At 37.1% G+C, this 27,587-nt stretch overlaps 1 protein-coding gene across 2 annotated transcripts in view; it reads left to right on the top strand.

Moving 5' to 3' along the window:
* LOC143032886 (pleckstrin homology domain-containing family F member 2-like) overlaps nt 1–27,587 on the top strand; it is a 215,611-nt gene that overhangs the window by 41,477 nt on the left and 146,547 nt on the right. Inside the window, exon 2 of one of the 2 annotated variants that reach the window (XM_076198102.1) lies at nt 6,503–6,568. The exons of the other annotated variant lie outside the window; for it this stretch is intronic. Within the exon in view, the coding sequence (XP_076054217.1) occupies nt 6,559–6,568 (10 nt within the window). The 5' untranslated portion in view covers nt 6,503–6,558. The remainder of the gene's footprint in view (nt 1–6,502; nt 6,569–27,587) is intronic. 2 annotated transcript variants of the gene reach the window in all.

Here is a 27,587-nt window from a genome sequence, read left to right as displayed (position 1 = left end):
AAGTTGGTAATGCACCTGGATTTGCTGGGCATCATGTTGAGTACCTGACAAAGGGAGGAACAGTTATAGTAGACTGGCTGGTGAGGTTAAATGTGTACCCAAGGCAGGGAAGTGTAGCAAAGGACTGGAGGAGTGCATGTATAGTTCGGCTTTACGAAGGAAATGGAGATAAAAGTGAATGTAGTACTTTTAGATGGAGCAGTTTGATGAGTGTAGTTGGAAAGAGGTTTGGGAGATTGTTAATTGAGAGGATTAGGATAGGAACACTGGAAGTAATTAGTAATAAACAGTATGGGCTTTGAAAAGGTAGAGTGTGTGTGAATCAGAGTTTTGTAGAAGACCCATGGCCTCCAGAAAACTAGCAGCAGCCTCTAGTCAGGACCATAAATCACATAAGGAAGATATATTGTGTTGCTTTCTGGGGATTATGTGATGCCAGGCCTATTCTGTGATGGTATTGTCTTAAAGCGGGATAGTGTCCAGAGCACAGGTATGCTAGTATAGTTCTTGTCTGGTGTGGGAGAGCACTGTGGAACATGTATCTGGGAGATGTTGTAGTATTGAGTTTGGTGGTCTTTCTTGTAGGGTTTGTTGGCTTTGAATATGTTTCTCTTAAGGATGTTTGGGTGGTAGCTTGTGGTAGAGTTTGACTATGCTGCTGATTTAGATTTTTTGTTGCATTCTCTTAATGGTGCTTGTGAGTTGTCATGTGAAGGATGGATGTTGTCATGAGCTCTGGCATAGAACTGCACTCCTTTCATTTTTATATGATGTTCTAATGGGAGAATTTTGGTTTCTGTATGTAGGGGTGATTTTTATGCATCCTGTTATTACTCTCTGTATTTGTAAATTATGTTTGATTTGTTGATAGTTGGGAACCATGGTGTGGAGATACATTCTAGGGTCGTTCTTATGAACTGTTTATAGATGGTTATTAGAGATTCTTTTTATTGTCCAGAGTCAGTGCTAGTGGTGGTTTTCACTAGATTTGTTTTCTTGTTTTTCACTGTCAGATCCTAGATATTTGGGCTTAATATCATTTTGGGATCAAATGTTAGACCCAGAATTTTTAGGTTAATTTCCAAAGGAAGGGTTTTGCCATATAGTTTAAGAATGGGGTGATTTTTATGATTCATGGTTTTCTGTGGCAAGGTAGATTTGTGAGAAGTTTATGGCAAAAGGTAAGGCTGTTTTATGGGCCTATATGGATTTAGAGGAGGTTTATGACAGGGTAAACAGGAAGACTTTGTGGAAGGTATTGTATATATGGGATAGGGGGAAAGAGGCTAAAAACAATTAAGAACTTTTACAAAAATAGTAAAGTTCGTGTAAAAATTGGAAATGGTGAGAGTAGTTTGAGCTGAAGGTTGGGGTTGCACCAGATAGTTGTTCAATGTGTATATGGATGGGGTGGTGCAGGAGGTAGATGTGAGGGTAATGGGCATAGGATTGGAGATGGTTAGAGACTGGAGAGAAGTGGGAGGTGAGCAGTTAGTACTTGCTGATGACACTGCACCTGTGGTGGTTCAGAAGAGGGTCTAAGGCAATTAGTGAGTTTGGGAAGGTATGTTATAGGAGGAAATTGAAAGTAAATGTGGCTAAAAGCAAAGTAATGAAATGTTGAAAGGGAGAGGGTGGAAGTAAGCTGTAGAGTGAGGAAAGTGAGTAAATGTCTTTTGGAGGAATGAAAAGTGTCATGAGAAATAGGTATCTGGAGATGGCTGTGAAGAGAAGACTGTATGAAGGAATGATTGTGGCTACAACACTGTATGGGGCAGATACTTAGATTTAAGGGAGGCAGAAAAGAGAATGTAAATGTATTTGAAATTAAGTGTTTAAGAAGTATGGTGGCCCAAGGGTACCATCCATTTGGACAAGAGACTGCGAACTGTGAAGAGGTGCGGCAGCTTGTTCCTACCATTGCTTTTTCTTGGGTTTTGGTGGTTACAAAGCTGTAACTGAAAGGGAGTGAGCTTCAGATGGTACTAATTTTCAGTCTTGAAGAAGCCAGGATAGGTTCAGCGGGCCACTGATGGATGAATTATCACTCAAGAAATGCAAATTGAGCCTCGGAATCAGACAACAAACACGATGAACCGGCGACCCTTTGGGACAGGATTATAGAACAAAAATTTAAGAGTTGCAACTAATAACTTGTCAACAATGAAGGACAAGGTGTAGATAGTGTTCATGATGGAGAGAAATGTGGACATGTAAGGAGTGTGTGAAATGAGAACAAAAAATGAAGGTCAGAGGAGAATTCACGAAGACTGTAAATACATCTTTAAAGGAAACGAAGAAGGAAGACATGGAGTTGGCTTTGTGTTGAATCCATCTTTGGGGGGAGAGTAGATCACATAATTTACAAAAATGAAAGAATAATGAATGTGTCATTAGATGTGGAACTGAAACGAATTAGTTTCATCATGGTATATGCCCCTCAGCAAGGAAGACCCATAGAAGAGTTTTACACCAAGCTACAGGAAATGTACAATACTATGAAATACAGGAATAATGTCATCATTCTAGGAGGTTGGAACGGGCATGTAGGAGTAGAGAGAGAAGGTATAGAGAATGTTTTGGGGGCATTTAGTGTTAGAAACAGGAATGCAGATGGTATGAGAGGGATAGATTTCTGTGTGAGTAATATGCTTTCGATAATGAATATGTATTATCTGCACAGGTTGAGTCAAAAATGGATGTGGTATAGATGGAATGAGACCCTGCAATGGTAGACAGATTTGTCAATGATAGATTTGTTTGTAACAAACAACAAAAACTTATTTGTTGATGTGAAAGCAATACCATCAGTTTCATTAGATTCTGATCATAGGATGGTTTTAGCAAAGATAAAGTTACAGAAATTAAAAAGGAAAAAAAAGATCAGAAGATTGAAAGTAGAAAATTTAAAATCAGGTGAGGCTAAAGAAAATTTAAGAAAGAAAATAACAGAGAAAGCACTAATGGAGGAAGATGAACAACATGTTGATGAGGACTGGAAATACCTAAAAGAAAGTGTCCTTAAATCCACAGAAGTAGCAGAAATTAAAGTAAAGTATGGGACAAAGAAGTGTACAGCATGGTGGAATCCTCAGGATAAGAAAATTAATGCATTTAGGAAATGGACAAAAACGAGACAACAAGGAGATAGAGAAACGTTTGTGGGAAAGTAAAGCTTGTGAGAGGATGAAACAAAAAGCAAAAGAAGATGTGTGGATTAACATTAGAAAGGATGAAGTGGAGGACAGTAAAGGAACAAAGAATCTGTTGTATAGCATGGCAAAAAATTATAGGAAAAGTAATGAGGACGTTACATATGCAGTGAAGGATAAGGATGGTAACATCATACTAGAACCAGAACACATTGTTGAAAGGTGGTCAGAATATTTTGAAGAACTTTTAAATGTAGAAGGAGAGGTTGAGTATGAAGAAGTGGATGAAGGCCAACAGCAGGAAATCAACATGGATGGAATAAGCACAGGGGAAATATTAGGAGCTATGAAGAAGATGAAAAATGGAAAGGCATGAGCAGATAATGAGATACCAATCGAAATTTTCATGTCAGGGGGACTGGAGTTAGGAGAATGGTTAAGAAAGATCAATAAAGCATGGAGATTTGAAAAAGTTCTAGAGGACTGAGAAACTGCTATAGTGTGGCCTATTTTCAAGAAAGGGGATAAACTAAACTGCAGAAATTACAAAGGGATTTCACTTTTATCACATGCAGGGAAATTATTCAGAAGAATATTGGAAAGAAGACTGACAAACATTACTGAAGAGAAACTGAGAAACTGGCAACATGGATTTAAACCAGGGAGAGGGACTACAGATTTAGTGTTCACAATGAAGATCATCTTAGAAAAATAATGGGAGTGGAATGAAAATAAAGTCAAACTTTTGTTTTCAAACATAATTCGTTCCAAAAATCTGTTCTAAAACCAAATTGTACGAAAACCGAATCATATTTTCCCATTACGAATAATGTAAAAGAGATTAATTCATTCCCAAGCACCAGATGAATGCTTATTTATCTAATTACACTTTATATATCATAAATAGAATGAAAGTGTAAATCAAACAAAAAACATAACAAAAGTAAATTTAATGACAAAGCAACACTGTACAGTTATTATGTAATGTATGTACTGTACCCTTTTGGCTGCGATGTGATGGCATAGGTGGATGGAGATGAGGGAGGGAAAGGGGCGAGTTATTGCTTGGAAGGGGAATCCCCTTCCATAAAAACTTCTGGTGATTTTTGTTTGGGTGTCTCTTCTCTTTGGCTCAGGTAAATTTCTCTGGGTTTCTTTCCTTTTGTCTTTCACTAAAAACCTTTCCAATGTTTGTTGTTTTAGCCTGCGCTGTAAAGATTTTCTGAAATGTGACATGACATTGTCATTTAAAAGATTTACTGCTCTATGTGCTACCACAGTGTCTGGGTGGTATTTTTCTACAAAATTTTGAACATCACCCCATTTAGCACAAATTTCTTTGATTAAAGAACTTGGCATATCTTCAGCTCTTTCCTCCTCCTCAGAAGACTGTTCCTCAGCCAATTTCTTTTGCTGTTCATTTTGAAGGTGTACAAGCTCTTCAGTGGGAAGTTCAGTATTGTGGTCTTCCAGCTCTTCAATATTTTCACTGTCGACCTCCAAGCCCATACTTTTTCCCATAGAAACAATCTCTTCAACAATAGCATTGTCCTCGACAGCAGCAGCAGATCCAGCAGTTTCAAACCCCTCAAAGATCTCTCTCTGAAACACAGCCTGGCCAAAGGTTCTGCCATGGTGAATTCGTGGTTCTAGTACTCACTTGGTTCCATGCATTATCAATAAGATTAACACAACTCAGGATATTGAAATGGTCTTTCCAAAATTCTCCCAAAGTTAACTGAGTGTCATTAGTAACTTGGAAACACTTACGAAACATAGCTGTAGTGTAATGTTTCTTAAAGTTAGCTATGACCTGTTGATCCATAGGTTAGATTAGAGGTTTTGTGTTAGGAGGCAGGAATTTGACCATAATAAAATCAGACTCACCAACTAAGTCATCCTCCAAACCTGGAGGGTGAGCAGGAGCATTATCCAACACAAGAAGGCATTTTAGTGGCAATTTTTTTTCTTGCAAGTATTTTCTAACACTTGGGGCAAGAACCTCATGAATCCAATCTGTAAAAAATTCTCTTGTCACCCAAGCCTTTGTATTAGCTTGCCACATTACAGGCAATTTACTTTTCATAACATTATTTCTTTTGAAAACTCTTGGATTATCAGAATGATACACTAGCAATGGTTTGACCTTGAAATCACCACTTGCATTACTGCACAGCAGAAGAGTGAGTCTGTCTTTCATTGGCTTGTGCCCAGGCAGCGATTTTTCCTCCTTAGTGATATAGGTTCTTTTTGGCAATTTTTTCCAGAATAATCCAGTTTCATCAGCATTAAATACCTGTTGGGGAGAAAACCTTCTTTATAAAGTCACCAAACTCAACCACAATTTTTCAGCCATTTCCTTGTTTGAACTCGCCGCCTCACCATGCCTAACTACACTGTGAATTTCACTTCTGTTCTTAAATTTTTCAAACCATCCTCGACTTGCTTTAAATACAAAATCATCAGCACTTGTACCAGGGCTTTTCTTTACTAGATCATTGTAAATTGCTAATGCTTTCTCACATATAAATGCTTCAGAGATACTATCACCCACTAACTGTTTCTCATATAAACAAGCAACAACTTTTCCACCTCAAGTATTTGCGGTCTTTGTTTACTAATGAAGGTCACTCCTTTTGCAACATCAGCTGATTTTATCACTTCATTATTCTTGAGGATAGTGCAAATTGTAGACTTTGCCATATCATACTGCACAGCAAGATCAGATACACGTACGCCATTTTCGTGATTTGCGATTTCTCTCTTCACTTCGATTGTTTTTCTCACAACTTTTCTTTTTCCTTGACCATTATCACTTTTTGTCTTTTTTGGAGCCATGACTGAGGGCTAGTGTAGGAAAAATAAATGCTGAATGCAATAAAATTGGTAACGAAAGCACAGTGCAACTATTCAGCTCAGCGGTCAACAGAGAACTGTTTACATTTTGTCAGTGGCCACATGTCAGCATCGTTCGAGAATTGAAATTTTGTTTGAAAACAGAGGTATTTCCAGTACGAATTTTTCGTTCAAAAACATTACCAGATAGATACCAAAACATGGTGATAATTGGTGCTGGAAGTTAGGAAGTATGATGTTTTCTTCATGTATATGGTTGGTGAACATATTAAGTTTGTTGAACAAAAATTGTGAGGTGACTGGGCAAATTATAGTCTTACCAGAGCTTGAAATGCATCAGAACACAGCACTGATGATTGTATAAGGTTTTTATCCCTATTACCTTAGTTTTTAGACAGTAAATCTGTTCACATGGAACATTATGATAGCAATTTGAGCATGAAATAGATGGTTGTTGGCTAGAAAATGTACCTTACCTTGCCTTACTTACCCAGGTGCTGAGTCTGAGACGTAGGCTATCATTTCCCACCATCTCCACTGATCAGTCACCATGTGTAAAGGTCTGTTGCTATGTACTGTCTGTTCAGGCTCTGTTGTATCCTGTCAGAGTATTTTTGTCCCTATCGTCCATGTGCCCTCCTTTCAGTCATACCTGTTGTTGCAAGATTCTTCAGCTCATATTCTTTTATCACATCTATGGATTATTGCTGTTTGTCTTTTATATGTGGTTAATTTGTCTTTATTTGCATGTCTTATCACCTCACATTTATCATCTTACTTGCCATACTATTCTTGGCATATGTCTGAGGAACTACATTTCCGCTGCTTGTTATTGTCATCCTCTTTGGTTATGGTGATTGTTTAGGTCTTGCATCCATATAAAACAGTTGACCAGATGTACATTTGATAGCCCCATACCACATCTGTACCAGGTTAGTATGGCTAACATTGGCCAATTTATTCAGCTTGATATTACTTGTTGACTAGGAATGGGGTTAAACCTTCCTCATTTATAAACATCTGTACTAAAGGATATTTATTCTATTCAGGCTAATGCTAAACTAATTTTATTCAGCTGTGTGGTACTTTTTCAATAGTGAAGGAGAACCTTGCCCTAAAGTTGAACTTGTTTTTTCTTAGATGTTTCAGATAAAAATGTTCTTTGAAATTGTTATTCTTGTTATTTCTGTTGTTGATGTACCAATATGCACTGCCTAGATGTCAAAATGATTTATGTATTTTTTATTATTGCTGTTATTATTATTATTATTATTATTATTATTATTTTTTTTTTTTTTTTTTTTTTTTTTTTTATAGTGGTCAACATATTTTTTTCTTTGAATATCACTGATGTTTGTCTCTCTTTTTTTTTTTTCTTAAGACCTAATTGTAGATTTTCTATATGGACCATCATAGTGCTTGCCGTTTAGTCCCATCCAACCATTAATACTATGTCACATGTTTAGTGGATGTTATTAATGCTCTTTGACAATGTGTTGCCTGTTGTCGGTTCTCACCCATATGTGTTGATTATTTCGATACTCCAGGTCTTCCTTGCAGGAGAGCCACAGCCCCTGGGTAACTAACTATGGCAGTGCTTTGGCCCACAAATCCTCATAGAAGAGGTTTTGTGTTGTCTGGATAGGGATATTGCAATGTAGAATCTGTGCTTTATATTTTGTTATTTGGGGCAGTTTGTTTGGGACAGTTCTGTGGTGGTATTTAACTGATTTAATGCTGGGATAGTAACCTGAACACAGTTGTAATAGAATAATTCATAATTGTTTTGAGATTGGAGTTCTTATTTTATAATTGAGTGTACATCTTTTATTATGGATATGCTGTGGGGTGCTGGGGGCAGGTAATTTTATATATATTGTCATGATCTGGCATGTTGTTTTTGATTTGCTATATTAAACCTGGTCACAATTCAATCAGTTCTGTCAATCCGATTGCCAGCATGCTTTATGCAATTGAGAAATTTTCTTTCTTACACTGGATATGAAATAAAGGTGAAATGCAAAATATAACTACTTTATTTACATAATATAAATTATGTACAGAGTGAACTTGCAAGATATAAAGGGTGTGAACGAGGGCATAGGCAGGAAATACCTAGCTTGTATATACATTCAGGAAAGAGAGTTGTGTTTATTGAGTGACCGAAATGATAAAATAGAGTAAATTCAACATTGTTAAATACTTAAAATGGAGAAAGATGAAAAAGTGAACCAACAAAAAGAAGATTGGATGTAAGCAGAGTGGAATCACCATTGGGCGTCATACCTAAAAAATCTTGTATTTACTTAGTTGTATTATACAGGAAGGGAGCTATGCTCGTGGTGACCCGTTGTATTATTGATACCCTGATATCTACTCAAAGGTTTGATAATATATTTTCAGGGTTTATAATAGAATGTGGAATACTAGGTAGAGATTTAGAATTGGAAAGAGAATCTAGATATAAAAATGTCCTAAGAAATCAGGAGATTGCAGAATTGATAGAGGAACTAATGGATCTGAAAGCTGAATAAAGGGCAATGTACAGAGAGGTGAACCAACTAAAAAGAGCTAATGCTGAGACTAACAGGGAGCTTAATGATCTTAAAAAAGAATTAAGCATGGTCAAAAGTGAAAACAAAAGAATGAAAAATGAAGATAAAAAAAAAATGAGGCTTTGAAAAAAGAAATGAAAGAACAAATACAAGCAGTGACCAAGAAAGTTGGAGACACAATTAGAGACAGATCTTCAAGAAATAAAAAATCAATGGAAAATGGAATAAGGAAATAAAATAACTTTTAAAGAAATACATACATATTCCAAGGCTTTTTCCCCCTTACAAGGGAGGTAGCCAAAAAGGAAAAGGCATAAAATCATTCCCACCCATTCCATCCCTGAATACACTCCACACCGCTCCACCCTCCCTCTTATCTGAGCACCTCCTGGATGACGGGTCATCCCTGCACCTTGTCCACTGCCCTGGGTCAGAAGCAGCGTCACAAGACACAGCACATCCACAGCAAGGCCGCTTCATTAAATCGGTGACCCCCCCCTCTCCGGCCCCCCATGCATAAAAGGAGAAGACGGGGAGAACTCCCTTCGGGCTGCGTCAAATTTTGCTCACACATACTACCTCACCCCCACCCCCATTTCACCTCATGCATCACATCATCCATATACAACCATTCTCCATTCACCCCTGTCTTCTGTCCTCTCCCGTCCTTTCCTCAACAGACATTCCCCTCTTCCCCAAAGCCCCCTTCACCCCATCCATCCACCTCATCCTAGGACGTCCCCTCATGTTCACTCCCTCCACATCTGCTTTCCATACCTCTTTTACTAGTCTTTCTTCACTCATTCTTTCCATGTGTCCAAACCATCCTAATACTCTTTCATCAACCCTATCTCCCAACACCCTTTCCACCCCCGTTCTTCTCCTCACCTCCTCATTTCTCACTCTATCCAGCCTAGTAACCCCCATCATACTTCTCAGACACCTCATCTCAAACACATTCAAACTCCTCTCTTCCTCTCTTATGTTCCAAGTTTCTGCCCCATACAGTGCTGTTGGCACAATCACTCCTTTATACAGTCTCCTCTTAGCATCCATTTCCAAATGTCTATTCCTCATTACACTCTTCAATCCACCAAGGCATTTACTCGCTTCTCTCAATCTACATTCTACCTCCACCTTCACTCCACCTTTTCCTGCCACATTTGCACCCAAGTATCTAAAACTATCCACTTCCTCCAGTCGCTCTCCCTTAATGCTCACTTCCAGTCTACTGCCACTTTCATCCCTTGTACATCTCATCACCTTACTTTTACCCACATTTATCTTTAGCTTTCTTCTATCACATACTCTCCCAAACTCTGTCACCAACCTCCTCAGTTCCTCCTCTGATCCTGCCACAAGCGCAGTGTTGTCTGCAAACAACAGCTGGCTCACCTCCCACTTTTCTCCACCCTCTTTAACCATCTCCAATCCCTGACCCACTACCCTTGCATTTACCTCTCGCACCACCCCATCCATGTATAAGTTGAACAGCCAGGGCGACATAACGCATCCTTGACGAAGTCCCACCTTTACCTCAAACCACTCACTCTCTCCATTTCTAATCCTGACACAAGCTCTACTACTCTCATAAAAACTCTTGACTGCTCCCAGAAGCTTTCCTCCTATCCCATATATCTGCATAACCTCCCACAGTGCCTTTCTGTCCACCCTATTGTAAGCCTTTTCCAGATCCATAAAAGCCCAAAAAACATCCTTCCCCTTTCCTATAGCTTTCTCACATATTTGTCTTACCACAAAGATCTGATCTACACATCCTCTACCCGTCCTAAATCCACACTGTTCCTCACCAATTACTCCCTCTGTTCCTCTCCTAATCCTCTCAATCAAGATCCTCCCATAAGCCTTCCCAACTACACTTAACAAGCTAATCCCTCTGAAACTACTACATTCACACTTGTCCCCTTTTCCCTTGTAAAGTGGAACTATACAGGCACTCCTCCAGTCCTCTGGCACTCTACCCTCTCTCCAGCAAACATTAAATAACCTCATCAGCCAGTCCACCATCACTGTACCTCCTTTCTTTAGACATTCTGCATGGCATCCATCCAGACCAGGTGCCTTACCTGCTTTCATCATCTTAACAACTGCCTTCACTTCATCCTTCCTTATTCCTCCTCCATTTTCCTCACTCATCACTCTCATTTTCTTAGCATTTCCCACTGCAGCTATCTTTCCCTCCCTATCCTCCTTCATATTTAGCAACTCCCTAAAATATTCTGCCCATCTTCCCCTTACTGCCTTCTCTTCCATTATCATCTCTCCATCTGTACCTTTTACCTTTTCTTCTCTACTTGATTCGCCTCCTCTTCCTCTCTTAATTTCTTTCCAAAACATCTTTTTATTACTTTCAAAATTTTCTGTCATACTCTTACCCCACTTCACATCTGCTCTCCTCTTTGCCTCCTTTACCTTTTGCTTTACTTCTCTTTTCTTTGTACCTCTCATATGACTCCCTCGTCCTATATTGTAACCAATCTGTGAAAGCTCGCTTCTCTTCTACAACCTTCTTTAAAGAAATAGTACAGCAAAAAGTGGAAGAAAATGCTAAAGAAATGGTAATTAAAGTAATTAAGGAAAAAGATAATTGGGTCAGAGACAGTGTATAAAAAAAATGCATTGTAGTTTATGATATTAAAGAAAAACAATGTACCTAGATACCAAAGAGAAAAAGAGAAAGAAATTCCAAAAGAAATTCTGGAGAAGATACAAGAGGAAGGACAAGTAATGGACAAAGTAATAGAATTACATAGGATTGGACAATACTATAAAGAAAAAAATATAGACTACTAAAAATCACACTAAGGTCTCAAATGATAGCAGGTGTACTATAAAAACAGCAAGCTGGCAAATAGTGTTTAAAAATAATGTGTACCAACATAGATGGCATGATTTCAGGACTAAACAAATTAAGTGACTATCTGAGAAAATGGTATATATAAAAAAAGTAATGAAAAAGGAGAAAGGAAAAAATTAAAAATAATGTGTACCAACATAGATGGCATGATTTAAGGACTAAAATTAAGTGACTATCTGGCAGTAGAGAAACCAGACATAATGGGAATTGTGGAGATGAAATTAAAAGGTCCACTACCACCTAATACTGTGGGACAAGGTCTATGTAACCACTGGATGAAAAATAGAAAGTAGAAACAGGGTGGAGTCATGTTTTTGACTAAGGCTTAAATGTGACAAAGATAAGAGAAGGAAAAAATTATGTGGAGTTGATTATGATAAAAAGTTGAAAATAGTGACATGAAAAGTAGAAAATTTGTAGTAATATTTGTGCCCCCAAAAACACATTCTTGGACAGAGAGTGATCATTCCAAAATGTTGGAAGACACAAAGGATGCATTAATTGAATTACTGAAAGGAAGAAACAGTAATTATGGGTGACTTTAACTCAAAGTAAATATGTTGGGGAAAAAATGAGTGAACGGTGGAGAAGACAATTGGGGAAATATAATACTGAATATGACCATTGAGTACACAATGACTCAGTGGGTAAAGGAAAATACCAGATATAGAAACAATGAAGAACCATCAAGACTAGATTTAATATTTACATCAGAGCCTGAAATTGTGGATAAAAGGGAATACAAGACATCAATTGGGAAGAGTGACCACATATTAATTGAGTTCAAACTAAAAGAACAAATTTATTTGAGAAAAAATGAGAAACATAGAAAAGGAAGATTAATGTACATCAAAATGAATTTTGAGAAACTGAAAATTCTTTCAAAATGTAAATTGGGAAAACTTCTTAAATGAAGAAACAAAGATGGAAGAGAAATGGAACATATTAAGAGGAATTTATAAAGAGGGAATAGACAAATATGTACCAAAGCAGAAGCAAGAAAGGGGGTACATTAACCACTTCCATACGGTGACGCCTACGTAGGTGGCATGAGGAGCAAGTGGGTACGGGATGATGCCGACGTCGGCATCTTGATTATATTTATTGTAGTCGTACCTATGTAACCTCCATTCTCTCTAAACTGGCTTCATCATATTTTCTATGGTTATCAAAATTCACGGGTGAAAGAGAACGAACGATTGAGCACTGACTTTATTTTTTATAATGCGATTATTATGACGCAACATCGCACGTCGGGCAGCTAATGCTGCCAGATGTGCGATGTGCCCCGGAGTGAAGAGATTAAGTGCTGGTACAACAAAAAATGTAGTGAGGCTAAAGATAGAAGAGATAAAACTTGGAAAAGATGGAAAAAAAAGTGGCAAATATATATCAAACTAAGAAATGTATATGTAAAAATATGCAGGGAAGAAAAGAGAAACTATGAAAATATCATAATAGAAAAATGCAAGGACCAACCTAAACTATTCTACAGGTATGTTAATGGTAAACTAAAAGATAAACATGAAAGTGAAACTGCATCAAGGGAATGTGAATACAGTATATAGATGTAGAAATGGCTGAAATTATGAACAAACATTTTAAATCTGTATTCACAATTGAAAGTACAGTACACAAAATTGGGATGAAGGACAGAGAGAGATCTCCCCCAATGAAAGAAATAATTGTGACACAGAAGGAAATAAGAGACCAAATAATAAACCTTTATGTCAGAAAATCACATGGTCTGGATGGAACTGCAAATTGGATATAAAAAGAATATATAGATGAACTAACAGACAAAATATACAAGATAATTGATTACTCACTCAAAGAAGGAAAAGTACCACAAGATTGGAAAAATGCTAATAGTGTATCAATATATAAAAGGTGGCAGACAAGGAAAATCGGACTAACTATAGACCAGTCTCCCTTACAAGTACAACAGCAAAAATATGTGAAAAAGTTATCAAAAGTAGATGCATTAAACATCTAGAAGAAAATGATATACTGAATCCAAAACAATTTGGCTTTAGGCATGGAAAATCATTTGCTTTTAGTTGAGGCTAATAGAAATAATGCAAGAAAGAGATGGATGGGGTGATTGTGCTTTCCTAGATTTACAAAAAGCATTTGATAAAGTACCACACCAAAAGCTAAAACAAAATCAAAATAATAGGTGGTGTACAAGGAAAGTTATTGAAATGGATGGAAGATTTCTAGAACAGGAGAAAAATGAGAGTGGTACTTAGAGACAAAAACTCAACCTGGGAAGAAATGATAAGTGGAGTCCTACAAGGTTCTGTATTAGCTCTGATAATGTTTGCCATATATATAAATGACATGGATGAAGGTGTTGAATGTTATATGAACTTCTTTGCAGATTATGCAAAACTACTAAAGAAAGTACAGAAGAAGACTGAATCACTCCAGAAAGACCTGGAAAAAATCTGGGAATGGAGTCAACAGTGGGAAGTGAACTTCAGCATAAAAAAATCTAGTATAATGGAGTTTGGAAAAAAAATTAAGAGTAGAATACTAGGGCAATATGAAATTGGTACAAAGGAAGTAAATAAAGTTAGCTCAGAAAAGGACCTAGGAGTGATTATCAGCAAAGACATGTCACCAGACAAGCATATCAAGAAAATAGTCGGAGAAACCTTCAATTTACTAAGATCAGTGAAAGTGGCCTTTGACTACTTGGATGAGGAAATGGTAAAGAAAATATTAGTCACACTGGTAAGACCAAGATTGGAGTATACTGCGACACTGTGGACACCCAGTACAAAAAAGAATATATGGAAATTAGAAAGAATCCAAAGAGCAACAACAAAGATGGCACCAACACTCTTCAAATTGACATATGAACAAAGATTGTCCAAACTGGAACTACCAACCCTGGAACAAAGAAGAAAAAGAAGAGATATACTGGCCATTTACAGAATTATGAAAGGGATGGAAGTCCTCGACAAAGAAGATTTATTAAAGTGGAATAAGAGAAAAACAAGAGGACATGAAAAGAAACTCAAAAAGGTTAGTTGTAGAAGAGATCTGAAAAAGAATAGTTTCCTACACAGAGTGATAGATGCCTGGAACAAATTGGATGAGGCAACAGTGTGTGCAAAAACTATACAAGAATTTAAGAACAAACTAGATGCTGAAAGATACAAAGATGGGTCACTACCAGCATAGCTCTCTTCCCATATAATACAACTAGGTAAATACAGCACACAACCCTTTTTTATATGTGGGGCACATACAAGTGTCAATGGCAGGTGCCATTTTGCTGTAACTATAGGCCTAGTCTATACTCCTATTTACCTGGCTTCACACAATCCTTCTTGCAAAGAACTAAGCACAATTTGGGATGTCACTACTTCCATATGCCATCCTTGTTGTATTGACCCTTGACCTTTCACTGCAAATCCCCTATGTGTACTTTGCAGCAATTTTCATGTTACTGATCATTTATCATAAGTTACATAATATAGTCCTATATCTCATTATCCAGCTTAAGATAGCCTAGTAGTGGTTGAATTCAATATCAATTTAAGTATCAATTTATGTATTGTCACCATAAGATAGCTAGTAAGGGCAGTTACAATGTTATATAACTCTCACAGGGACAACAACAACTCTCACAGGGATATGTGGACTAATGTTACCTAACAATTTACATAAGCTACTGCATTACACTAACATATCTTCGTGTCATATCATGACACATCCCCCTTCCCCAGATGAAAATGTTATGGTCACTAAGCATGACTACTTTTTTTTGAGAAAAATTTGAAATTTCTTCAAGGCTGATATGAGGCTGAAAGCCTCCTTTTTGATGGTGGGATATTTCCTTTGATACTCTTTCATTATATGAGATATAAATAAAATGGGCCTCATGACACAATCCATTTCCTGAGCAAGCATAGCATGTATTGCTACATGACAAAAAAGTTTAAAGGTCTTACTATAATTTGGAGCTATCAAGACAGGACAGTGAGAGAAGCTCTTTACATTCTTCAATGACTGCATCTGCACCTTCATCCCACCTGAAATGATTATAAGAGAGCATGCAGGTTAAAGGAGCAGCTACCTCTGCAAGGTTTGGACAGTACCTTCAATAGAATCCAAGCATGCCCATGAATCTTTTGATACCTCATTTTGTCTTCAGGACCTTGTATATCCTTCACCCTGGGTTCTAACAGTGTGATGCAGTTCTGGCCAACTTGATGTCCTAGATATTCAGTGGTGCTCTTCCCAGAGGTACTGTTCTTCAGGTTTATAGTAAGTTGGGCTTGTTTCAGTCTGTCAAGTAAACCTTTCAACCTATTCATATGATCATTCCATGTATCAGCAAACATAATTCTGTCATCTGAGTATGTTCTAACACTTGGTAGTCCCTCAACTAGTCAGTGTACAAGGCATTGAAAAGACACTCCACTATTTTTCATTCCAAATGGGGCCACTTTGTATTAAAAGTGCCCTTGTGGGATAACAAAAGCAGATATCTTGGTAGTTCTGCTTATAAGAGGGATCTCCCTTCATCAAATTTATCTTTGATAAAAAGTTTGCAGCAGCAACTTCCTCAATGAGATAATCTTTTCTGGGGAGATGGTAAGAGTCCACCTTTCTGTAATCAACACATAGTCTCCACCCACCTCCAGGTTTTAATACTAACACAGCTGGTGAAGCCCAAGGACTATACTAGGCTCCATTAATCCTTGATCCATAAGCTACTTCACTTCTTTCTCCATAATCCTCTTCTGGGGTGACAATCTGTAAGTGGTCCGCCTCACTGGCTTGGCTCCATCTTCTAAGACAGCGTTGTGTGATATGGCTTGAGTAACAGTGGGGCATGAGGAAAATATCTTGGAATTCTTGCAGAGGAGTGCTTGAACTTCTTCACACATCTCTTCTGCTAGTGATGACAGAGATCCTTCCAATGCCTCACTTATGTCTGACCTGTCTAAATCATAAAAGAAATTTAAATTCCCAACATCTGAATCAGAGTTTCCATCAGTTTGTCCCATCTCAGTCACACTCACTGCTTGCTCCTCTAATCCACCCTGAAATTCCTTCAAGAGGTTTATCTGTGCTTGTTGCACACTTGTTTTTCTCTTCAGATTTCTCATTATGGAGTTATCACCGCCCCCTTCTCTCAAGCAATTATAATGGTCCTTCATATTTTGGATGCAGTGAGGTACGCTGATGAGATATTAAAACAATCTCCAACATTAGATTCTCTTTAATAGTTTTCCTATCATAATAACCTTTGTAAACTTCTTATGACCTTTCTAGGCTCTTCTTAGCTATTTTTCTGACCAATTCTAACTTTTTTGAAGTTAGTACCTACAAGCTTTGAGTAAGGAGTATTTCCTTTTGAATCTTTTGACAACATCATCTCATATAAGTAGGGAAGGGGCTTTCATGGAGTTCTACCAAACATCAGATAAAAAGAAAATCCTAGAACCTTTGTTCATTATTCTAGTGGCATGTAATAGCAGATCTATGCCTTCATCCTAATCCTTTTCAAACTAAGATAAATGCTCTGATCGTGTGTTCTAGAGTTCTGTGGAACCTTTCAAGATTCTCTTGACTTTGTGGGCTTCCTTGAATATCCCACTTAAAAAGTTAGTGTCTCTGTTGCTTTGTACTTCCCGAGGTATACCCATCTTACTAAAGTAAGACATTAAGTCCTTAGTGATTGTCCTTGCTTTTATGTTTGACAGGGGTATCACTTCAGTATACTGTGTGGATTGACAAATAAGGGTAAGCAGAAATGACTTCCCAACTTAGCCTTTGGGAAAGGTCTACACAATCAACAACTACTCTACTGAAAGGTTCCTCACTGACAGGAACTCTGCATATGGGTACCTTCTTGGGAGTGTCATTAGGTTTCCTGGCCAACAGACACACTATACATTGCCTATCCTCTTTAACATCTGACAAACATGGTCAATAAAAATGGTTAAGTACTCCAAGGTGGGTACAGATATCCTCATGAGCCAGCCTCATGATCTCCCCAATCTTTTGTGGAACTACAATTTGTGTAATGACATCACCTCTTACCTTCTCTGGCACTTTATATTTTCTCAGAAGTACACCATCTTCCATAATGAACTCTGTCTTGCTGTACTCCTCTTCTTCTTGCTCCTCCTCAGCTGTTTGGCACATCTTCAGCTCCTCCTGTTGTACTCAGATGAGTTCCTCTCTGTTTATGGGTTTCTCAAGGATCATTTCTTCTGCTTAGGCATCACCTCCCAGGTCTCCTCCTACATCCTCTGCTGCTACCCACTTCTCTTCCATGCTAAGTTCATCTTATAATTCTTTCAGGGTCTTGTCTGCAATATCTTCAAACAGGAATTTGATTCTGTCTCCAATTTTGTTCATCTTCCTCTCAATCCTTCTTGGTCTGAGAACTGGTAATGACTGCTACTGGATCCTCCATGTCAGATTTGTCATCGATTGTCTGGTCACAGTCATTTACCATCTTTAGTCTATCCTGGACTATCCTATATCATTCCTGAGGAGGACATCTATCCCCTTCACTGGAAGTTCTGCTATTCCTATTTCAATGCCCGCTGTCCAATCACCAATTTCAAGTAATACCTTAACTATGGGTGCCGGTGTTGTCACTCCAGCTAATACCATGATAAACTGACCTATGTCTATTTTCTAATCCTGGTATTACATTTAGCCCCACAATGGTGCGGGATGCCCCTGTGTTTCACAGAGCCTTGGCTGCATTTCCCATTTCCTTCTATGCCTATCTTGCCATTTCCCTCTATGCCTATCTTGGCATTTCCCTCTATGCCTATCTTGGCATCATTCACATAAGGCAACCACTCTTGGTTTACTCTTGTATCTTTCATCTTGTCTAACCTACCTTCACCTACACAGCAATTGTTATCTTTGTTCCCTGCTACTTCCTTCTCCTTTGTCTTGCTATAGTCCTTTCCTTGTCTCCAGTCTTGTGTGTCCCCCTTGCTTCTATTTCCCTTGGGGCAATTTTCTGTCCTGTGACCGTATTTACTGCAGGTATAGCATCTACTGTTTTGATCCATTTCCTTCCTGTTTCCTTCTACACATATAATCTCCTGCCTGGTTTGGTTGTTTCCCATTTCCTGCCTATACCTTTGTCCATTTGGCCTAGCATAACAATCCTGAGTTCTATGCCCAAATCTACCACAGTTAAAGCACTGGACTTATCTCCTCCAACTAGTCCTTACTTGTGGCCTCACATATTCCTCAAAATGAAAGAAATAATGGTGACAGAAAGAAATAAGGGACCAAATAAAGAACCTTGATGTCAGAAAGTCATATGAGCCTGATGGAATTGCGAACTGGATATTAAAAGAATGTATAGATGAACTAACACAAAATACACAAGATAATTGACTTCTCACACAAAGAAGGAAAAGTACGGTACCACAAGATTGGGAAATTGCAAATATTGTATCAATATACAAAGGAGACAAAGAAAATCCAACAAACTACCATATTTGATGGCTCATAAGACGCACCCAATTTTGGCAGGCATTGAAATGGGAAAAAAAAAAGATAAATGAGCAAATTTAAGCTCTGAATATGAATAATGGATTTCACCTGACATTTGAAGACTCTCGCATGCATTTAGATCATTATTAGATACCAGGACTATGCATTTAAAAGTTTTAGTATTTGCTAGTAGACTACGTACCAATCCTGTTGTGAGATGTAAACATGTACCTGGCATATGGCATCGGCAGTGACTGTATTTACCTAGTTGTATTATACAGGAAGGGAGCTATGCTCATGGTGACCCGTCTTTGTATCTCTCAGCATAAAGTTTTTTTCTTAAATTCTTGAATAGTGTTTGCACACACTGTTTCTTTGTCTAATTTGTTCCAAGTATCTATCACTCTTTGTGGGAAGCTTTTTTTTTTTTCTTTCTTTTCAGATCTCTTCTGTAATTATCTTTTTTTAGTTTCTTTTCATGTCCTCTTGTTTTTCCATTGTCCCATTTCAATAAATCATTCTTATCTAAGATTTCTGTTCCCTTCATAATCCTATTGATAGTAGGTTCCTCTTTCCCATCTTTGTTCCAGAGTTGGTAATTCTAATTTGGACAGCCTTTGCTCATATGTCATTTTGGAAAGAGTTGGTGCCAGTTTTGTTGTTGCTCCACGTATTCTTTCTATTTTTTTTATATTCTTTTTGGTACTGGGTGTCCATAGTGTTGCTGCATACTCAAGTTTTGGTCCTGTTAGTGTAGTTATTATTATTATTATTTTTTTATCATTTCCTCATCCAAATAGGCAAATGCCACTTTTATTGACCTCAATAAATTGTAGGTTTCTCCGACTATTTTATTAATATGCTTATCCGGTGTCAAGTCTTTGCTGATCATCACTCCAAGGTCTTTTTCTGAGTTTACTTTTTTTACCTTTTCTTCACCAATTTTATAATCTCTCAATAGTCTGTTTTTACTTTTTCCAAATTACATTATACTACATTCCTTGATATTGAATTTTACTTCCCACTTTTGAGTCCATTTCCAGATCTTGTCCAAGTCTTGTTGTAATGAGTTGCACTCCTCAGTTTTTACTCTCTTTAGTATTTTTGCATCGTCTGCAAAGAAATTCATATAACACTCCTTCATCCATGTCATTTATGTATATGGCAAACATGATCGGGGCCAGTACTGATTCCTGCAGGACACCATTTTTCATTTCTTCCCAATATGAGAATTTATCTCTACTATCATTTTCCTCCCAGTCAGGAAGTCTTTCATCTATTCCAATAATTTTCCTCTGATGCCACCTATTGACTCTACCTTATTAGTTTATTGTGTGATACCTTATCAAATGCCTTTTGTAGGTCCAGAAAGGCACAGTCTGCCTAACCATCTCTCTCTTGTATTATGTCTATTAATCTTGAGTAGAAGCAGATCAAGTTTGTTGTACATGATCTTCCTTATCTGAATCCAAATTTATTTGGATTCAGTATAGTTTTTTCTTCCAAATGTTTAACCCATCTATTTTTGACGACTGTTTCGCAAATTTTTGCTACTGTGCTTGTCAAGGAGACTGGTCTGTAATTTGATGGGTCTTCCTTGTTTCCTCCCTTATAAATCAGTAAAATGTTTGCATTTTTACAGTCCTGTGGCACTTTTCCTTCTTTAAGTGAGAATTTAATTATATTGTATATTTTATCTGTTAATTCTTCCATGCATTCTTTCAGTATCCAATTTGCAATTCCGTCTGGACCATGTGATTTTCTGATGTCAAGGGTTTTGATTTGGCTGCTGATTTCCTTCTGTGTTACAATTATTTCTTTCATTGAGAGGGATATCTCTATTTCCTCACAGTTAGGTGAGTTTTCTATTTTGAATACTAATTTAAAGTGGTTCATAATTTCAGCCATTTCCAGTTTTTCTGTATATTCATATTTAGCTTGGTGCAGCTTTTCTATTTCTTGTTAATTCTTCAGTTTGCCATTTACATGCCTGTAAAATAGCTTGGGTTTTTCCTTGCATTTTTCATTTTTTTTTTTTCGTAGTTTCTCTTTTCATCTCTGGGTATTTTTACATAACCATTTCTTAGTTTGATGTACATTAGCCATTTGCTTTTTTTTTTTTCTTTTTTGTCTCTTTTCCATTTCTTCCAAGCTTTGTCCCTTTTATCCTTAGCCTCACTACACCTTTTGTTGTACCAGCTTTTTATGAATGTTCTTTCCATTTTTTATTGTGGTATGTATTATTCACTCACTCATTATAAATTTCTTTTAGTATATTCCATTTCTCTTCCATCCCTGTTTCTTCATTTAGGAATTTTTCCCAATTCATGTTGCGAAAGAATTTTTTTGAGTTTCTCAAAATTTGTTTTGTTGTACATTAGTCTTCCTATTCTATGTTTATCATTTCTGCTTTGATCCATTTGCTCTTTCAACTCAAGTTTTATTAGTACATGGTCACTCTTATCAGAGTTTTCTAATCAATTTTATCAACAATTTCAGGCTCTGTTGTAAGTATTAAATCCAGCCTTGATGGTTCTTCACTACCTCTGTATCTGGTATTTTCCCTTATCCATTGAGTCATTGTGTATTTGATGGTCATGTCGAGCAGAATGTTGCCCCAGAGTTCCTCTCCGCCCTTCACTGTCATTTCCTCCCAACATATTTCTTTTGAATTAAAGTCACCCATAATTACTGTATTTCCTCTGTCCTTCAATACATTTGTTAATTCATATTTTGTATCTTCTAATATTTTGGAATGATCACTTTCTGTCCAGGACTGTTTTTTTTTTTTTTTTTTTTTTTATATTATTTTTTTTTAATTTATTTCTCAAATCCTTTTTTTTTTTTTTGTTCCCGCGTTTTTTTTTTTTTTTTTTTTTTTTTTTTTTTTTTTTGGGGGGGGGGGGGGCACATACACTACTACAAATTTTGTACTCTTCATGTTTGCTTTCAACTTGTATCATAATTGATTCTACATTATTTTTTCCATGTTATTTTTGTTACATTTAAATCTTTATTAGTCAAAATTAATACTCCGCCACCCTGTTTATCCTTTCTATTTTTTGTCCAGCAGCTGTATAAACCTAGTCCCATAGTGTTGGGTGGTGGAGAACACTTTAATTTAGTTTCCACTATTCCCATTATGTCTGGTTTTTCTAAGGCCAGATAATCATTTAATTCATTCATTCCTGAAGTTATTCCATCTATATTGGTATAAGCTATTTTTAATTTCCTTTCTCCTCGTCTTTTTCTGTCTTTGTTTCCTTTTTCCTTATATACCATTTTCTCAGCCTCAGTCTACCACTCTCCATTTTTTTTTTTTTTTTCCCAGTTTCAGTTCTTTTTTCCTTTTTCATTCACTTCGTTTCCAAGTTCTTTTTCTTTTTCTTTTTCTTCACTCATTTCTTTTTTTATCCATACATTCTTGTAATGTTCACTATTTGCTAATTTCATTGTTCTGGATAGTACTTCCTCGGCAATTGTTTGAGATCTAAGCTTTACTTTCAGTGGCCTGTATTATTTTTCTTTAGAGTACCTGCCCATCCTATAGGTCTCAGTTTCCCTATCCAAACCTTGTCCTTTCGCTTGTAATTCTTTCAGAATTTCCTTAGTAATCCCTTTCTCCCTCTGATATCTAGGCACATCATGCTTCTCTTTAATGTCATAGATTACAATGCACCTTTTTTTATCCACCGTGTCCCTAACTAAGTTGCCGTTCTCTTTACTTGGATCACAGTTTCCTTGGTATTTTCCTTGACCTGTTTCTCCATTATTTCTTTAAGGGATACTTTTTGACATTCCTGTTCAACTTTCCTCTGTTTATTTCCTGTAGATAATTTTCTTTGATTTTTTCTTCCACCTTTTCAGTCACTGCTTGCATTTGATCTTTTATCTCCTTTTTTACTCCTTTAATTTATTTAATTCCCTTTTTAAATCATCTATATCCCTATTATTCTCCTCATTGGCTTTCCTAAGCATAGCTACCTCTTTGTACGTTATTTTATACTCACTTTTGAGCTCTATTAAATCATCCAAAATGTCATTAATATCTCTATTTCTCATTATATTTCTATACCTGGGTTCTCTGTGAAAGCCTGCAGATATAGTAAAGTTTGTTCATAATATTTTCTTTTTTTTTATCATCATTCTACACATAAATTTAATATAGTATTTTAGTACATTTTCAAAGCCAAAGGATATGTGAAAGCAGATTTACCAACCTTATTTTCTAAAACATACTTTATTAATTTTGAAATATTCATTATATTTCCAATACAAAAGAATGTTTTTTATTCATCATGAAATTTAGTACAATTGTATTTTTTTATTAAAATTCAGAGAAGTGAAAATAAATTCATTCTATTCATTTTGAAATAAAACAAATTATTGTAGTTTACCTACTTTTTATTCAAGTTCAAATCTGTGAATGTAAATTGGTTTTATTCCTCCTGAAAATTACATAGTAGTTTTTTTTTTTTTTTCAAATCCGTGAAAATAAATAAGTTTTCTATATCCTGAAATTTACCTAGGACAACTGTAGCTTTCTTATTCGAATTCAAATCCCACAAAATCATTGTCACTATCATCCTTGCAGTCCTCAAGGTCATCAGAATCACTACCAGAAGAGTCATTGCCTTCATATAGAAGGTCATCCTCTGTGCCGTCAAGGTCATTACTAATGCCACATTTTTTTAATGAAAGTACCAGTCTGTTTTAACTTTATCCCAAGCATTTTTTACCTGCTAAACTTGAGATATTGTAAGCTTCTTGATGAAACCTGATGTGTTTGGTCATGCTGTGGGAGTCATTCTGGTGTCATTCTTTGTGAATTACCAGTATGACATGTTATATATTGTTACCATGAAAGAAAGAGTTGTTTTGTGGTGTAGTACCAATCATTACTTTGTTTATGTGTGCCAAGATGTCTGGGGTTTAATTTTAGGGCCTCTGTTGCCATAGACTTACCACCAACCACTGCCTCAATGCTCAACCTTGGCCTCATAGGATGCAGGCTCATTTCCTGACACTTTTTTTAAGGTGCGTCTTATGAGCCATCAAATATGGTATAGACCAGTATTCCTTACAAGCACAATAGCAAAAATATGTGAAAAAGTTATTAAAAATAAATGGATTAAACAATTTGAAGAGAACAATATACTAAATCCTAAACAATTTGGTTTTAGAAGTAGAAGATCATGTTCTACAAACTTAATATGCTTTTACTCAAGATTAATAGAAATAATACAAGAAAGAGACAGATGGGCAGATTGTGCTCTCTTGGACTTACAAAAGGCTTTTGACAAAGTACCACACAAAAAGCAACTAAGAATAATTAAAACAATAGGTGAAATACAAAGAAAATTAATGGAAAGGATGAAAGATTTCTTGAACAGAAGAAAAATGAGGGTGGTACTTAGAGACTCAAATTGGGAAGATATGATAAGCTCTGATATTGGCTCTGATAATGTTTGCTATTTACATAAATGATATGGATGAAGGTGTGGAATGTTGTATGAACTTCTTTGCAGGTGATACAAAACTACTAAAGAGAGTAAGTACAGAGGAACACTGCAAATCTTTTCAAGAAGACCTGGACAAAGTCTGGAAATGGAGTCAGAAGAGTGAAGTGAACTTTAACATCAAGAAATGTAGTACTGTATAATGAAATTTGGAAAAGGCAAAAATTGAATCTTGGGTCATTATAAAATTGGTACAAAGGAAGTTAAAAAGGTGAACTCAGAAAGGGACCTAGGAGTAACTATCTCATGACACTAGACAAACATGTCAACAAATTAGTTGGAGAAACTTTTAACTTGTTAAGATCAATTAAAGTAGCCTTTGACAACATTGATGAAGAAATGGTAAAGAAAATACTAGTTACACTGATAAGACCAAAATTGGAATACGCAGCATCACTATGGACTCCTAGTACAAAAAAAAAATAATAATAATAATAAAAAAAATAGAAAGAATTCAAAGAGCAACAACAAAGATAGCACCAACACATTGCAATTTGATGTACAAACAAAGATTGGATAAACTAAATTTACCAACCCTGGAACACGGAAGAGAAAGAGGTGATTTGATAACCATTTACAGAATTATGAAAGGGAGGGAAACTCTTGATAGGGATGACCTACTAAAATGGGACAGAAGAAATACAAGAGGACATGAGAAGAAACTTAAAGACAGTTACAGAAGAGATCTGAAAAAGAATAGCTTCCCACACAGTGATAGATATATGGAACAAACTGAATGAGGAAACAGTGAGTGCTAAAACTATACATGACTTTAAGAAAAAACTGGATGTGGAAAGATATAATAGCAGGTCACTACGAGCATAGTCCTCTTCCTGCAAAATACAATTAGGTAAATACAACTAGGTAAAATACATATCTCTGACTCGGAATCACATACACACCTCTGTTCGTACCCCTTGGAGTTTGTATTATGTTTCTCCCAGGTTCACTCATTCTTAATGCAAAATTTTCTGCAAAACTTGCCACCTGTAACAAAAGTTTCACACTTCTGCATAGTCACATATAACCTAGCTTCATCGTTCAATAAGTTAAAGAATTGTTCAATTGCAGATACCTTGATTTTCTCAGCAGTTATTGCATTTTCTGCATGTAGCCATTTGTCTAGGTTACTCCTTACATTCTTGGCTAGATCCATATATCCATAACTAATATCCCTCAAAATCGTCTGAATTTTCATCTGAAATGTTCTGGGGTAATCTCATATGCCTTTAGTATTTCATCCTTAATTTTATTATAATTATATATACTTTCCTTATCAAATACCATGTACACACTTAAGGCTTTTGGGGGTAGGTTAGGTTTTGTCATTGCTGATCATCCCATTTGTCTTGTTGTGCCCTCAAATGTTGAAAAGAACCATTCTGGTTCCCTTTCATCAAAATTGGGGGCAAGTTGATTTGTCTTTATGACAATATCCTCTATATTCTCCCTACTCATCCAAGTTAATCATTTCTCACACTTTTCTAGGAGTCTTTCCTTTTCTAAGTTCAGATCAGTTAATCAAAGTAGCCATTATGCATTGTGCTGGGCTTCAACTTTGTGTTTCTCTTTGAAATCCTGTCTCTCATCTAAGATCAACTTCACGATGTCTTTCATCTCTACTTCCCTCACCTATCCAACTTTCACTTATCTTCCTCCATATTGTGATTTCTTTCTCTTTCCTTACAAGGGAGGTAGCCAAAAAACAAAGGCATAAAAATCATTCCCACCCATTCCATCCCTAATACACTCCACTCCCCTCCACCCTCTACCCTCCCTCTTATCTTGGCACCTCTTGGATGAAAGGTCATCCCTGCATCTTGTCCACTGTCCTGGGTCAGAAGCAGTGACTCAAGACACAGCACATCCACACCAAGGCTGCCTCATTAAATCGGCGACCCCCCTCTCCATCCCCTCATGCAGAAAAGGAGAAGACGGAGAGAAATCCCTTCGGGCTGCATCACATTTTTCTCATACTACCTCAACCCCCATCCCCCCACCCATTCCATCTCATGCATCACAACATCATCCATATACAACCATTTTCCATTCACCCCTGTCTTCTGTCCTCTCCCGTCCTTCCTCAACAGACATTCCCCTCTTCCCCAAAGCCCCTTTTACCCCATCCATCCATCTCATCCTAGGTCGCCCCCACATGTTCACTCCCTCCACATCTGCCTTCCATACCTCTTTTACTAGTCTTTCTTCACTCATTCTTTCCATGTGTCCAAACCATCCCAATACCCTTTCATCCACCCTATCTCCCAACTCCCTTACAACCCCAGTTCTCCTCCTCACCTCCTCATTTCTCACTCTATCCATCCTAGTAACCCCTATCATACTTCTCAGACACATCTCAAACACATTCAAACTCTTTCTCTCTTCCTCTCTTATGTTCCATGTTTCTGCCCCATACAGTGCTGTTGGCACAATCACTCCATACAATCTCCTCAAAGCATCCATTCCCAGATGTCTATTTCTCATTACACTTTTTAATCCACCAAGGCATTTACTCGCTTCTCTCAATTTACATTCTACCTCCACCTCCACTCCTCCCTTTCCTGCCACATTCGCACCCAAGTATCTAAAACTATCCACTTCCTCCAGTCACTCTCCCTTAATGCTCACTTCCAGTCTGCTGCCACTTTCACCCCTTGTACATCTCATCACCTTACTTTTACCCACATTTATCTTCAACTTTCTTCTTTCACACACACTCCCAAACTCTGTCACTAACTTCCTCAATCCCTCCTCTGATCCTGCTACAAGCACAGTGTCATCCACAAACAACAGCTGGCTCACCTCCCACTTTTCTCCATTTTCTTTAACCATCTCCAATCCCAGACCCACCACCCTTGCATTTACCTCTCGCACCACCCCATCCATGTATAAGCTGAACAGCCAGGGCGACATAACACATCCCTGACGAAGTACCACCTTTACCTTGAACCACTCTCTCCATTTCTAATCCTGACACATGCTCTACTACTCTCCTAAAAACTCTGACAGCTCCTAAAAACTTTCCTCCTATCCCGTATATCTGCAAAACCTCCCCCAGTGCCTTCCTGTCTATCCTGTCATAAGCCTTTTCCAGATCCGTAAAAGCCCAGAAAATATCCTTACCTTTTCCTAT

This window comes from Oratosquilla oratoria, chromosome 14 (assembly GCF_046742065.1).
Source record: "Oratosquilla oratoria isolate Oo_2021 chromosome 14, ASM4674206v1, whole genome shotgun sequence".
Lineage (NCBI taxonomy): Eukaryota > Metazoa > Arthropoda > Malacostraca > Stomatopoda > Squillidae > Oratosquilla > Oratosquilla oratoria.
Note: the sequence above shows the minus strand (reverse complement) of the source record. Positions and strands in the feature narration are given on the sequence as shown.